The sequence below is a fragment of the Frankliniella occidentalis genome, unplaced genomic scaffold (genome assembly GCF_000697945.3).
Source record: "Frankliniella occidentalis isolate FOCC.00 unplaced genomic scaffold, Focc_3.1 Scaffold193, whole genome shotgun sequence".
In the NCBI taxonomy this organism is placed as follows: domain Eukaryota; kingdom Metazoa; phylum Arthropoda; class Insecta; order Thysanoptera; family Thripidae; genus Frankliniella; species Frankliniella occidentalis.
In genome coordinates, this window is record NW_026267319.1 from 346,283 (window position 1) to 362,246 (window position 15,964).

Sequence of the window (15,964 nt, forward strand, 5' to 3'; positions counted from 1 at the left end):
AGCTGTGGCGCGCGGACGGGACCAACACCAAGCCACCCTGTATTCTTCTGGTGACGTCACGCCTTGTGCCTCTCTGGACTACATGAGAGTACAAGCAATGACACATTTGACAAATCATTCTTATTCATTTCAGTTATGTGAAATGTTCAAAGTTTCAGTTACAAATGTATTATCTGCTAATAACACAACCGACTGCTCAGTAAAATGAAAAACCAGAAACCGGTAGGCTCAAAGTGCTAAAAACACCGAAAACTGGGGGTAAAAAATTCCGAGGAGATTTTTGTTCGAAAATCGGCGCGTTTTTGTCGATTTTCGGTAGCCGATGGCAGATAATGGGACACCATACCGTTTTCGGCGCCAAGCTTCTCGAAATCCGGAGAGACTTCGCGGATTTCGATGTACATCACAAAATTCTGTTGTAATCCAATTTTTCTTGACTGAATAAATGTAATGTTACTTCAGGAGTGTTTGGCACAGGTGCATTTTTCCCTGTTGATAGAAGTAGCCTTAGATATGGACTACTGCCATCTATCGGACACTTGTGTGAACTACGTCGACGCCGAACTTTGTGTGTCGGCCGTCGGCCGGTGATGTAGGAACAAATGAAGAATAAAATGTTAGATAGTTCGTTGGTGTGTTGTGGTCGGCAGTGGATGGAGGTAATTTGCCTGCCCATTTGCTTGGCACGAGAGGGAATGCCAAACAAATGTATATATTTTTTAATTTTTTTAAAAATAGATTTATTTAGCTTACAAATTTGCTTTTGAACTTGACTTTGCTACGAAAACCTACGGTAACGCATTCATTGCTATCCTCGTATTACAACTACGACATTTTCTCTTTTACAGAGGTTAGTTTGTACCCACAGGCACCAGACCATTTTTTCAGAAGTTTGACTTTGGATAAATCGTGAGTATTTCTGGTAAATTGTAGTCTTGTATGTCATTGTGTTCGGTGGGTTAATTTTCCTTGAGAATAGTTTAGAGGAGGTTATGTTGGTGTAGTTGAGCAGGGTTCTCTCATGTTCATTATTCCCCCTTAACCTCCACCTGCTACATCCTCTCATCATATAATTTAATTTTTAGCAGCAGTTGCAGCTATCCCTGGTCTGTATGTCTAGTATTTATTTTTGTTATTTCTTGCCCTCTTTGTTTGGTTATGTGTTTGTCATCCCAAATTACACATGTATGTTTTGGGTTCTCATATGCATCATCATGAAATGTCATCCATTGAACATTTTTCAGATGTTTTGCTCGAAGTGTGAAACTGAGCATGCAACAGGGCGTTTGTTTCTTAAACACTTAAGAGACTTCCACTCCGAAGATGGTGATCTGTCTCTGATGTGCAAATGTGCAAAGAAGTATTCTTCATTGGCGATGTTTTCCAAACATTGGTATAAAATACACCACAGTGAAGAAAGAAGGGACGTTTCTTCAAAAGATGCACCACTTTCTCAAAGTCCTCCAAGTGTGACAGAAACTTTCGCTCCTGTCCAAGCAAGTACTTCTAGAAAACGGAAGTCCCATTCATCAAGTGACGCACCAGCTTCCAAAAGTCCTCGCCCAAGTAGTGAGTTTGGGAGTGAATCGTTCTCCCCGCAACACTCAGGCAGTGAAGATTCTTGTGAGAGGAGAAAAAGGAAGTCTGTCTCTTCTTGTGACTCTAAACCCTCAAAGAGTTCTCGTTCCAGTAGTGTGAGTATCAGTGAACCCGAGGAATGCATTACTGAAGTCAAAGACAGTGATAATCTGGCAAGCATAGAATGTTGTCACATTCTATTTCCCTGCGAGTGATGAGAGTGCGTGTGGTGATGTTGGTAGTGAGGTTGATTCTGATGTGGAGGAAGAATTTCAAAAAGGCCAGACTATTGACAAGCAAGTTCATGACATTTTGTCTGCAACAGCTCCACTCCCAACTCAAGTAAAAAAAAGTTCAGATAATGCTGGTTTGGACATGGGTGCTTGCTTTCTTTTGAAAATTTGGGGGGGGGGGGGAGTATCCCAAAGTCTCACCTGAGTGAAGTCATGAGTGATACCCAAAATTTTGTAGCAAATGCACTGAGAGAATTTTCTTCTGAAATTCAGGAGGGTTTGAAGAAACTTAATGTTGACTTGAACGATATTGTAAATGTGGCTGAGACCATTCAGACCAAATCTGACTTATTTGTTAATGTCAAATCTGAAACTCAAAGGAATGAATATTTCAAAGATAAACTTAATGTTGTGTCACCAGTGGTCATACCAATTGGAGCAGAGTTTCATAAAACAAGACGCAAAGGACTCAGTGTGACAGTAAAGAAGTTCGAAAATGTTGTGTATGTTCCAGTAGACAAAGTTATGGAAAAACTAGTTAATCACCCGGACTATAAAAATTTTGTTGAGAACAAGTCAAGTTCTACAGCTAATTCTGAGATATTAGACTCATACATGAAGGGAGAAAAATGTAAAAGTAATACAGTTCTGAGAGATCACCCCGATGCATTGAGGTTCATATTGTATTACGATGACTTGGAGGTTTGTTCGCCACTAAAAAGCAAAGCAAACAAACAGAAGCTTGGTGCTTTTTACATCCTTCTTGACAACATGCCTCTTAAGTACCGCTCAAACCTCTCCAACATTTGTTTAGTTGCACTTGTCAATGCAAATCTAATCAAGTCTTCCAAGTATGGAATGGACTGTGTGCTTGAAATTATTATGAATGATCTCAAAAAGTTTGAAGACGGGGTTGTTCTGGGGGGCAAGACTATTTTTGGCACCCTTATTGCAGTCATAGGAGACAATTTGGGCATACATTCTTTAGCTGGATTCAAAGAAGGGTTTACCGCTACACACTGTTGTCGTTATTGTGTGGCAATACTTGAGCAAGTGCGTACAATGGTGGAAGAAGATTTAGTGCTTATGCGAGATAAGGATTCTCATGATCAGCAGTGCAACGAAGTCCAGACAGCAAAAGGCAAGAACGCAAAGCTGAGCACTCGATATGGTATTAATAGGGAATCAGTACTGAATGATTTAAAGTCTTTCCACATTATTGGTGGGTGTCCTCCAGATGAACTTCATGACTGTTTGGAGGGCTGGCTCCCAATTGCAATTAAGAAATTGCTTTATTATCACTTGTTTGAGAAGAAAAATCCTCTTTTTACATTGGATTGGCTGAATGCAGCTATACAAGATTTTGATTTTGATTATTCTGAAGAGAGTGACAGACCCTCCAAAATTAAGAAAGAACATCTTGAATCCAGAGAAGCAACCATTCACCAATCAGCTTGCCAAACTTGGCTTTTGGGTATTATTCTTCCTCTCATTATTGGCCCCTTGATTTCTACTGACGATAAACATTTCAAGAATTACATGGACTGTTTGGAAATTTGCAGAATTGTATTTACCATTGATATTCCTAAGTGGATGGTTTCTTATCTACGTGATGCAATTGCAACCTATTTAACTGACTACCAAAAGTTATTTGGAGACCTCATTCCAAAGCAGCATTTTCTCATACATGTGCCCGGATTAATTTTGCAAATGGGTTCACTCGTAAACTACTTGTGTCTGCGCTGTGAAGCAAAGCACAAGTATTTTAAAAATATTGTTAATATACTGTGCTGCTACAAAAATATTCCTCTTTCGCTGTCAGAAAAACACCAATTTCAACAGGCCCCTGACTGGTTAAATAAGGGCTTGATTAAAAGCAACAAATGTGGACCATGTAAAGTAATGGATTCATCAGAGAAGAAAATTATATCCATTTTGCCATTTAGTGGAAATATCATTCAGACTAATTGGCTCAATCTTGGAGGCATTTTGATTGTGCCAAATAGATGTTTTATTTGCATAGGCGTTGAAGACTTTTTACCAGTATTTGCTAAAGTTGTTCGTGTTGTGATTCACCCTGGGTTACTCTTTGTGTGTGAGAAAGTCCAAACCAAACAGCGTAATGTACATCTAGGTGCTTATAAAATTTCTGTGACCAAGGAACTTTGCACTCATGATCCAAGGGACCTAATCAGCCACATTCCATATCATTCTCACATGGTGAAGGGAGTCCTTTATATTGTACTAAAGGCATGTTCATCTGAGTGTGTACTGTAAAGTTGGCTTAAACATTACTTCACCTGCTGCTTTTTGTTAATGTTTTGTTATTTTTTTTATTTTTTTAAAAATTACTGTGGTGAGTGGTGTACAAAATGCAATATTGTGAATCTTGTTACACCCCGTATCTAATATTTATTTTGTCTTTTTTCATGTTGCAGTTCACAATGAAAGATCTTAGAAATGTTGAGAGAGGAGAGTGCACGAAATGTCCATGTGGAGCCTATCAACTTGAACTGGGTTCTACCCGTTCAGCCTGCTCGTACTGTGAATGTCCTGCTCCAGCCCACATGGAAATTGTTGAAGGTATCTGGTTACTTGGTTTGCTCTCATTGCTTTAGTGGGTGCTCTGTAGTGTTGCATACAAAAAATATCTAACTACTTGTTTTTTGTAGCAATTGATCCTGCTGTGCCTGGTGTTCCATCAAAGACTGATGTATGTATCTCAAGATGTATCTGCTTTAATTTTTACTTTACTTATATGTCCATTTGTTCCTTCTACTAAAATGAGAATTTTTTTATTGTTTTTATCAGGTTGTTTACCTGGAGTTGCCTAGCAATGCTGAGTCTTTAATGGACCCAAATTCTAAATCAACTTCTGATGTAAGTTAATGGGTCTTGAGGACTAATACTTTATTTATTTTTCAAGTATATTTTTGCTGTGAAATTAAAATTTTGCTGCAGCCTAACTCAGATGAGATTGAGAAGGAGTTCCCTGAGAGGTTTCCGGTCAAGGTTCAGAAAGCTTTGGAAAATAGATCTTTGACTTTCAATCACAAAAGTACAATTGTGAGAGGTATAGTTGATAAACTCTATGAGAAAAAGTTAGACAACAATCGATGTCTGGCAATTGCAGCTCGCAAAATTCTCTACAAATATTCTCCTATGAAAAGTCCTTTGGACCCCAATGGAGTAAGTATTATTGAGGTCTTTCATGAACATAAAGCCATTGTGTGGTGTCTTTCATTTATAACTTAAGATGAATTGGAATAACCAGCTTTTGATATATTTTATAGAAAGCGCTTCTAGAGAAATTGCGGAGAAGGAGAGATCGTCTGAGAGTCGAATCAGGTGCTACTAAGACCAGCAGTTCTGTTAATCGTACTGATCCGTCCGTCCAATCTAGTCCTTCCACCTGAGAAAGCCGCAGAAGAAATGAGAGACCATTGGTTTAGAGGGGTTCGTACTGTCTCTACCTATGCTGTGTTATTTCCTCTAGTACGAGAGCATTTCCAGACCCAAGCCAGTAAAACTCCAGCTCTTCAATTGCTAAGAAACTTTCCAGCACTTCACCTCAGTCAAATTGTGAGTTGAGAACCATTCTTTTCCTTATAGTTAGTTTTATATTTCTGTTTTGTTCTGGCATGAGCACAGGTTCAGTTGTTTTAAGCATTTTAATCGCTCTTTTCTCTTTCTTGTAGGTTCTAAGTGAACTGGAGAGTATGGTTGAACTTACAGAAGACGAGATGGTGAGAAGTTGGCTGACGGCACTGCCCAAACTGATAGATTATTTCTTGAAGTCAAAGATCCCTATCAGAGCGTTTGGGACTACAAGTAAGAACCCTTTCTTGCCCTTTCTCAGAACCTAACTTTCCAGATAAGACTTTTTATCTTTTCCTAGTTTATAATATGGAAAGACTTCTACAAAATTCAAATTTTTCTATGTCCTTGATTAACTTCTTGCTTGATGTTTATTCACCAACATTTGAACACAGCATTTTTCTTAATGTTTAAAGTATCTAACACTTTTATTTCTCTGATCAATTCTACTTTCATACTATAGAGTTTGAGATTTGATAAATTGTTACTCTGCAGGTGAAAATACGCTTTCAATCCTAGAAAACATTCACCTGGTTGCTTTGTGGCACAAAAAAGCACAGGCCAATAATAATGCTGCAAAAGTCCTCCAGTACTTTGAGGTAAACAGTTTGGTATTCATCTGGATTATACATGATTGTAAGTTTATTTTTTAAAACATTAATATTTGTCTATGGTTCTTAACTTTATTGTTTTTGTTTTTTTAGGAAGGTACCCCCACTAGATGGAATGAGACCCTCAGCAAGGGACCCACCAAGACTTCTTGTTAGTGGGACTGAAGTTGCAGGAAGTCTCTCTATCCAGTGCTATGTGGATACAGAGCCATTCTTCACTTGCAAGGATCCCATCAAAAGTCTGCTCATGCTATTTGGAGCATATTTTGTATTGCACATCAAGTGGCCAACACTCACAAGGATGCCCTTGCTATTTCTGGGCACTACTTTGTTTGGACCCAAGAAGTTAGCAAAAGATATTTCCAAAAATGGCAAACTTTTTGATTTGCTACGTGAACTGCAGTTTGTGTAGCCCTATTCAATCTAAAGAATTTGCGTTATGCCTACCAAATCAGCCTTGGCAATCAGCCGTCTAATTTAACCACGGTATTTTACCTCTTTCTTTTGTTTAAGACTAATCTTTGAATCTTTTAAATGTGATACCAGTTATTTGTCCTTGTGCTGTGTCAATTCTATTTCATTTTTATTTGTTGCAAAGAAACCTATTTTTCTTTATTATACAAAGTATACCATTTTTATTTTATTTCATTGGAAGTGCAGTTTCCAATATTGATTGAATCATTGACAGCAATAAAGATTTCTCTTTGTTCTTATACTTCATTCTAGTCAACATTTGAATATCCAGCGATGCCTTCCATCAGGTTTCCTTTCAAAGGAGCTGTAGTAACATGACATGGAACTAATTTGCCTGCGAGGGTAGTGCATGAGTGGGCTGAGTTGGGAAATCGAAAAGGATCTCAGATATGTGTGGTTGATTTATTAAGAAAGCGTGTACAGCAACATATCTTGAGTAAAACAGATTTTCTTTACATACTTTACGATAATATATTGGTGGATATATGGTTAAAATTGTACAGAGGAAGTAATTTAATGATAAAGTATAGTGAGCTTCATCTTCAGGTCATAGTTAAAGACGGAGCTGTGGTTGCATGGCTCATAAATACTATATAGAAAATGTAGCAAACATCTGTTGTATGATTTCTTCTAATATAAATACTTCTCCATGACGTGCCTTAAGTTTAGGTAAGTTTCTTTTTCTTTCTTTCTACTAATCTTGGGAAAAATAGGCAACTTGTGTTTGAAAACAGATTGGAAAGATCCCCTACAAATTATACAAAATGTAAATGTAAAACACCTGGTTCCCGTAAAATTTTGGCCGTATTTCTGAATATTAATAGCTGGAAAGGCTTTATCACATCAGTACTTTATACAACAGTAACTATGAAGAAACGATCAAGTGTGGGGTAAAATCATATCAAATTAGAATGCTTGAAAGTTGATTTCTTATAATTACCATTTCTGACAATCTTTTGAAACAAAATAGGGATTCAACTTACTAGAGAGTATGTTGCAGCTGATAAGAAACACAGATGAGTCAATTTGTGCCCGTTATTATAATTTGAAACAAATTCTGGCTAGGTAATTTTGCACCAAAGTTCAGAATGTTACATTCAAAGGCATCTTTATAATAATGTCACTTCTCTACTAAATGTATATCATTAAAAAACATTTGAAACGTAAACTGACATTAAAAGTTAGTTGAATAGTTAAGATACATTCTACACGGTTCTTATACAGTTCACTAGGCTTCAAAACTCCTCGCTTCACTATGGAAACACCTGCTGCTCTTGAGGCAATAATCAGCGTATCTAAACAGACGAAATAACATTCAGACTCTTTACTCTTTTTTCCATTCTCAGGCAAAGCACAATTAATGGTACACAGACTTCGGTATCATATGCATGTATTATTGAACTTCTGCTTACCTCCAACACCCCACACAAATGCCAACTTTTATTTGTTCAAGTCACGACTCCGGAGCAAAAAAAGTTTTCCCTGGTAACAATAAGCCGTAGACCATTCCTCATCACGAAAGTACGAACACTTGAGTTCACTGTCCAAGTACCAATGTGCTACAAGGTACATGCTGAAACATAACAAAACATTTGAGATTAATATGACTAGAGCTTTAAAAGATGAGTGTTTCTTTTGAATCCTAATGTTTTGGTTAAGGTGCTTTCTACAATGACTTAGTATCTGAACAATGATTTAAGGGACTTTAATATTACTGTGAGATTTATCCCCCCAAATAAATATACAATATCCCAAATTAAATGAACAATGTCAAAAATATTGTTTTCACTACATTTATGACTACAATTGACAAAAAAAAAACGAATCAAGGGCTAAGATTCAAACCATTGTTTTGGAAGTTTCTATTTTATCCCGTTCACTTACTTGTTCAATTCAGAAGAAATGGTGATAATCAGGCGGCGACTTGGGTCCTGTGGAGTCTGTAGTCCTCACTGGAATGATTTGGCCGAGCTACGAGCAGAATGAATGGGTGAGCTTCGGCGATATGAAAAATACCCTCTGTCAGCTGAGGTTAGGTTGCGGCGGTAGCGGTGGTAGCGCCTGGCAAGTTGTTCTGTAGGCAGGCCCGCCGGTCACGGCAGCACGAGGGGTTGCCTAACCACCGGGCGCCTGTGTAAAAAAATTACCTTTGTATAAAAATGTTAAAAATTGAACAATAGGTCGAGAATAGAATTAGAGCGGAGTAGAGTAAGTTTGTTGAAAAGCGAATATAAAACGAACTATATGGTTCAGGCGAGTAAGACGTTCGAAAAGCAAATGTCGTTCGTTGTTTTGTTTTTCTTGTACTTCATACGCATAATGTAACACGTATGCATCCGGTACTCACCACACAATCTACTTTATCGGCGACTGTGTTGAGGATAGTCTGCTTTGTGTCCCCCTGCACTATTCGTACGTCACTGATGACGTAAACCGAAAACAGGTGCCTAAAAAACGAAAAGCGCGACGCCTCACAGAAAACGGTACGAACACTCCGGTTTCTGTGCGTATCAGCCCGCTTTCCGGAGATCCGGCGAATCAGAATCTTTTACCCCTCGAAATCGAGGAGTTTTCTACCGGTTTCTGGTTTTTCATTTTACTGAGTGAGCAAGTGGTTGATGGCCTCCGATCGTCCGTTCCGTTTGTCTCCAGCCCGATGTCAAATTAACTGACAGGCTAAGCAGATCAAATTCAATTGCTTAGAGGTTCGTCGACATCAACTACTTTTTTCAACAAAACAAGCGAATTAAACTAAATCCAAGACTCGTACCAACAACAAAGTGGCCGGTATCCGATCCGTTGGTGGTAAACGAGGCGGAGGCGAGCGAGTTGTGTGGGGGGAGGGGGGGGCGATCAGGTCAGACGCTCGTGATGAGTAGAAGGACGGCGCCTGCATGGCGTGCCGACGTGTTGCCTACCTATGTGTGTGTATAATGGGTTGCCGATCTGCAAGGCGCTGTAGTCTCTGACCGCGTGCGACTACAATCATTTTGACGTGCGATTGCACTGATTTACTGCATGATTACATGGGATTACGCGATATCACGAGGGATTACGCGGGATTACACAAGATTACGAAGGATTACGCGGGATTACACAAGATTACGAGGGATTACGCGAGATTACGAGGGATTACGCGAGATTACGAGGGATTACGCGAGATTACGAGGGATTACGCGAGATTACGAGGGATTACTGGTGTAATCCCTGGCACTTGTACCCAGGATTACGCGAGTGGTGGCCCCGTAAAAGTGCTGCAAATAATCTTCTTTGGTCGTTCGATAAATTACTGGTAAACGCTATGATAAATCCTATTAAACAATTCTTTTAGGTGCCAGCGGACAATGTGACAGCGTAAGTGACTACTTTGTGTTCTACAAACTGACATGACAAAAGTACAGATCGCTGGCATAGTGTTGCAGAGGTACACACTAAATGGACGTTTGATGAAGGAAGCGGAAGAAGGGATTAACTGACATAATCGCAAACTGAGATATTTAGTAGCCGTTTATCTACAGTATAACAGGCACATTTCCCGAAAATATTGTTTGCCCACGTGCCATAGTTCTTGAGATATGAAAGAATGAAAAATGTGTCAAGTTGACTGATCCGTTTTAACCTCTAGTTTTACTTGAATAGTTGGAAAAAAATCGAATTGAAAAGGACTGGATCGTCCAGTTGAAGGCAAAGATGGGCATGTTCCTGGAGAGTGCGCGCACCGGCGCTAACGGCAAAATTAGCGTCTATTTACGCTCTTAATACCCCTTTAATCCTAAATTTATGCGGCGTGTAGTTTTTGTGTAGCGACTATTTTCCCAAACCCTTTCATTTACAGGTCTGCCCCCATACGAATGAAAAATAAAAGTTCAGAACGATTTTGAATTTGTAGTGTAAATCAGTTTTTTGTGTTTTCTGAAAACTTGATGTTTTGCAGTTATCCCCTTCTTCTGCTTCCTGGACCATTTTTGAGACTACCTACGGGCTATTTTAAACATAACTAAGCAGGATACAAATTTGACTGCCAATTGTGTTGTTAGTTACAAAAAGTAACTAACTACCGACAATATTTGTAACTTATTAGTTATCTTTAAAAACATCCCTAGTTACAGAATGTCCTTGGTCATTTACATTGTACTTCTGAGCAAACTAGAAGGATTCAGGTTTCAATTTAGGATCATTTTGATTGGGTCAAAAATCAAACAAGAAAACTCTTTGCACAGCCTTTCCTGAGTGGGGCTGAAGAAACTCAAGTAGCACTTCCAACTGTGAATTACAGAACAACACTCTCGCTTGGAGCTTTTTTTATGGTGTTCTGGGAGGTCACTCGCGAAAGTAGAAGCCGGTCGGCTATAATTTCGTCTGTCCGGCTCTATCTCTCACTGAGGGCGTTTCTACAGCAGAAATGGACCCTAAAGAAAATTTAAGATTTGGTTCTTTGATATCGCTTTCCAATGGGTTGCTCGCACAAGTAGAAACCTATGGGCAAAATTTTTGTTGAATCACCCTATCTCTTACTGTTTAGGCGCTCCAAAAGAGTTCACTCCAAAACAAAATGATTGTTCTAACTCTTTGATATGGCTCCCTAAGGAGTAGGCCATTCAACTAGAATCATGTGGGTGAAAATTTCGTTTCTTTGGCTCCATCTTTCACCGTTTGGGCACTTAAAAAAGTGTTTCTTACCAAATCCCCCCCCCCCACAAAAAAAAATGTCACGAGATTGTCTTAGTAAAGCCATTAGATTTCTTTTTTCTTTTCTTTTCTTCCAAGCACAAGAGTGGGCTTATGTTATGGGGGCACATCAGCAACGAAATGCGTTCTAACTTCTCTTATACATTTCGTTGTTTTTTTTTGGTTGTATTTCACGTTTGGAGTCATTTCAAAACATCCCTGATTAGTTTACGACATTGACCCGAGATTTCGTTTTTCGTTTTCGTTTTTCCTCCTCCGGATCCTCCTATTTCTATCTTAGATTTTCATTCATCCCTTCTACGCACACAACTACACACTTCTCCTAAATTCGAGCTTAATTTTCTTTTTTTCCTAGGCTGCGTGCTGCTTTTGCCTTTGGCCTAGTTTATAACCAGCTTCTGAACTGCCCCTGATTTTAGGCACGGCGGATTTCTTCGGGTTCAACGTCTATTTTTCATATGCGAGCGTGTCGTGGAAGGACCCTGATGCCAACACCACAGTAGCACCAGAGTATCCGCAGGGAGGATTTCTAAAGGATCTTCCTTTTGTGTCGGTTGGAGAACTCAATACTTCACAGAACTTAAAGGACCTGTATTCGGCGGTAGGACAAAGTTAGGCCATGTAGTCGTTTTCAGAAAAATAACACAAAAGTAACCCCGATTAAACTCTTACCCGCAGATAAACCCTGACGCGCTTCGCGATGCTGTGCTCTGGGCGTGGACTACCTATCAGCTGCCCATTATCATAACGGAAAATGGTCTTGGAGATACCGATCTAGAAAAAAAAGACGAACTGAGAGCGGCGTATTTTAGTGTAAGTATGTTCAACAGACAGGCGCACTATTCCCTTCAAACAGAAGTAGTTTCCAGCTGTCAGTTCCATTTCCATCCCGAAAGTACACCAATAAGTAGGGTCTTCATTCCTTGGGGATCACAATTAGTAACTAGAATGCCCGCTCTTACATTTATCACGAAGAAGTAGGGTCTTCATTCCTTGGGGATCACAATTAGTAACTAGAATGCCCGCTCTTACATTTATCACGAAGGTGCCATCTTTACATCACCGCTCCGCATGCAAAAGGCGCTGTCCACGCCAACTCGACAACAAGTAACCCACAGTGGTAAAGAGGAAATGCTGATATATTAGATATAATGCTAGCGCCGTTTAGCCGGGCTGCGATAGGGTGTTCCAGGCTATCCGAAACGGAAGTGAAAAAGAACAAACTCACTGATTTATCTGTTTCCGCCTGTTCAGTATGAGAAATAGACCGTTCCGACAGTGCGCCTTTAGAGAAGAAATGAAGAAGTCGGGACCGGAACCAGTACCTAAAGTGCGCTTATCTTTGTCATTTGACAGTGCAGTTCGACGTGAATGACCTCGATTAAATCCCTAGTAACTGTCAATTTTAGTTTTCACTGATTTAAGCCATTATTTTAGAACTGTTTCCGGCGGTGATTTCATTAATTCTTCTTTAAACCGGCACTGCCGGAACCATCTATTGCCATGATAGTTTGGTCCGATTCTAACCTCTCAAATATGGACGGGAGCTCGAAACTGATCCGACAGTTTCTCATACCTGAAAGGCCGTGAAGGCACGTGATCAGCTCGACCAATAAGAGCCATTACGGAAACAGAAAAGTCAGTGAGTTTGTTCTTTTCCAACTTCCGCTTAAGCCTGGAACACCCTATGAGGGATGAGCCTAGTAAGAAGAAGAAAAGAAGATGGTGGCGTAGCGTAGCGCGGACCCATAACAAAGCAGAAAGCTGCATCGTGGAATTGCGATTATATTCAAAGTGGTGTCTTTCAAATTACTTTTAAATATGTACTAGCGTACAACCAATAGAAATATATCCGAGAACCGCTCCAAAACCTTTATTTGGAAGAATTTCGTGACCAGGTTATGTCGCTTTGTTATGGGTCCGCGCTACACTACGCCACCATCTTCTTTTCTTCTTCTTACTAGGCTCATCCCTCATTCGTCAGTCGTACGGGATGTATGCCAGGCGCGTCGCAGCCTGTTACGCGAGACGTGGTCTGGCGTACATCTACCTAGATTTAGCCCGCCCTTCTGCTTTTTAAAAAGCATTAAAGCGGGCTTTTGCAACCGCTCTCATGTCCGTCCGTTCGTCGTCCGTGTAAGAGGAAGAAGATGAGTTAGAGGTCTACAAATTTCAGGGTATATCTTAGGGGTCGCTCCTGGACAACGAAACGCCTGGTGCAAATCCTGGCAACCACCCCTAAGGGGATGAAAGGGGGTAACAAAGACATAGGGGTTGGTCCAAAAAGTAAGAAAAAAACTCGGTGCAAACAGACACCGGAAATGGCTTCAGCGCGACCGAAAACCCCTAGGTACCAATTTTCTTGGGGGACATCATCGGCGACCCCATGAGGTCCCCGACGACGACACCAGGATGACCCTGGAGGTGCAAACGGACACCGGAAATACATACGGAACATCTGAAAACCCCCGTTTATCAATTTTGAGTGTTCTCTGATTAAATTAAGACCGTCTCCGTCTCAAAAACTTGTAAGAAAATGAGATTTTGGTCAATTTTACCGCCATTCTGAGAGAGAACCGCTACATTTCGCTACCCATGCCAACATATAGCCCTGAAAGTAGGTCACTTCTACTAGCCTCTGGCGGTCGCAGAAGTGTTCGCAAGTGTTCGCAAGTCAAAAACAGCACAAACGCCAATTTTTATCGAAATTTAACAGGATTTAAATATTAAATGGAGATAGTTAAACCAAAAACGAGATGGTCTTTAGACTTCTTGGACCTTCCTCTTTCCAACGATATCTGGTTCAAATACATTATCTTTTCGGAATAAGCGTTAATTTTGGATTATTTGGACCCCTACACAATTTGAGCAAAAGTACATGAATTCCACTGACTTTGAGGCCTGTTTTCGCATAGAAAGCGGCGCAAAATGTGGCTAACAAGTACAGGAGAGTGAGTCCTTTCTGAACAAAATGGGACAGTTGGCTGAACTCTAAACTCATTCTGAAGAAATCGCCTTTATGACCCTAAATTTCCGTTTTCGCCCCAGTGTGCTACGTCGAGGAATCATAGTTTTTGCAATCTGCAGCACACCGTTTCGTATAATAAATACGGAAGCATCTCATTATTCTGTAATAAGTACCACCCTGCCACCTCCACCCGCTACGCTGTCTGGTAGAAACGATTTTGCTTAAAAATTATCGGGAACAAGATGTTTGAAACTAGGGGCCAACCCTGTGAACAGAAACTCGTGGTGGTTCTTCTTTGATTTTTCTTCTATGTTAATCTTGCACCTTTACCATGCAGGCTTTTCTAAGGACCCTCGTAAAGACTATGAAGGATTTTAAAATTGACGTTAGAGGCTACTGTGCGTGGAGCTTGATTGACAACTTCGAATGGACAGCTGAATTCAGGTATATAAACAAGCGTACAATTTTGCACTTTTGAAGTACTGTTCACGTTCACTAACTAGCGATCTGTGTAAGCTAGACGCACTGTGGGAGCTTTGGCCTCCAAATGCGCCACAAAAGTCAAACATCTAAACGTTAGAACAAGGTAGATGTATGCCAGACCACGTCTCGCATAACAGGCTTCGCGATATCTCACGAAACACTGTTACGCTGCGACGCGCCTGGCATACATCTATCTTGGCCTGCGGCGCTGGCACCCGAGTCGGGTAGAGCAAAAATGTAATCAAAGATTCGGGCCTCCGGCCCGTCAACCCCGTCACTTAGACTACGCATGCAGAAAAGCATGCATGGTTGTACATTTTTTTCGCTTATTTTCGTCAAAAATACCCTCTAGCGTCTAAATGGTTGGAGCTAGGGCAAAACGGACAACATTTTCGCCCAGAGGGCTCTACGTTGATGAATTACCCCGTAAGAAAAAAGTAAATATTTTTAAAAACAGTCATTTTTGGGACCTGTGGTTTTTGATTTTTTTTTAAATCCAATTTTTGAGCTAGAATGCTCATCTTCGAACTGGATCTGTCGTTTTATGACACAAAACGACCCTGAAAATCCCAGGTCGTTCACTCAATTCGTTCTCGAGTTATCGTGCGGACAGACAGACACACAGACACACAGACAGAGAGAAAAAGTTTTTTTCCGACCAGACGGAGCAATAGGCTTCGCTATTCGCTCAGCCAATCAATGGATTTTTCTGTTCGGTACCGTTACCGCACTTTACTGCACTTTACTGCAGTCCCTTTGCTAAAATGCTTCAAAATGAGGAATAACATGGCCTATAAATGGTTGTAAATTTGCAACGAAAGTATGATTACAAGGTAGATGTACGCCAGACCACGTCTCGCGTAACAGGCTTCGCGATATCTCACGAAACACTGTTACGCTCCGACGCGCCTGGCATACATCTACCTTGGCCTGCGGCGCTAACACCCGAGTCGGGTAGAGCAAAAATGTACTCAAAGATTCGGGCCTCCGGCCCGTCAACCCCGTCACTTAGACTAAGCATGCATGGTTGTACATTTTTTCGCTTATTTTCGTCAAAAATACCCTCTAGCGTCTAAATGGTTGGAGCTAGAGCAAAACGGACAAAATTTTCGCCCAAAGGGCTCTACTTTGATGAGTTACCCTCTAGGAAACCTACTAACGAATCTGCCTTTTTGCCCGACTTGGGTGTCAGCGCCGCAGGCCTAAGTAGACGTATACCAGGCGCGTCGCAGCGCAACGCGTAACAGTGTTTCAGGAGATATCGCGAAGCCTGTTACGCGAGACGTGGTCTGGCGTACATCTACCTAGTTTTTCATCACTTTTGTAGCTCT

General features: G+C 40.6%; 1 protein-coding gene and 1 long non-coding RNA gene across 2 annotated transcripts; one reads left to right on the forward strand and one right to left on the reverse strand.

The window, feature by feature from the left end:
- The first annotated feature begins 4,165 nt into the window (after positions 1 to 4,165).
- On the forward strand, positions 4,166 to 5,677 carry LOC127750468 (uncharacterized). The gene is made up of 2 exons (XM_052272171.1): positions 4,166 to 5,393; positions 5,510 to 5,677. Exons 1-2 carry the CDS (start codon positions 5,244 to 5,246, stop codon positions 5,675 to 5,677), a joined length of 318 nt encoding a protein of 105 aa, XP_052128131.1. The 5' UTR covers positions 4,166 to 5,243.
- A 211-nt stretch (positions 5,678 to 5,888) lies between these two features.
- Positions 5,889 to 8,596, reverse strand: LOC127750472 (uncharacterized). The gene is made up of 3 exons (XR_008011693.1): positions 8,378 to 8,596; positions 7,906 to 8,066; positions 5,889 to 7,788 (listed from the first exon to the last, which is right to left on the reverse strand). It is a non-coding gene; the product is annotated as an uncharacterized LOC127750472 (long non-coding RNA).
- Positions 8,597 to 15,964: the final 7,368 nt, after the last annotated feature.

Excerpts from the sequence above, each read along its gene's own strand:
- LOC127750468 (XM_052272171.1), top strand. The coding sequence starts at position 5,244 with ATGAGAGACCATTGGTTTAGAGGGGTTCGTACTGTCTCTACCTATGCT. Across the intron at positions 5,394-5,509 it reads CACTTCACCTCAGTCAAATT|GTTCTAAGTGAACTGGAGAG; the intron begins GTGAGTTGAGAA and ends TCTTTCTTGTAG.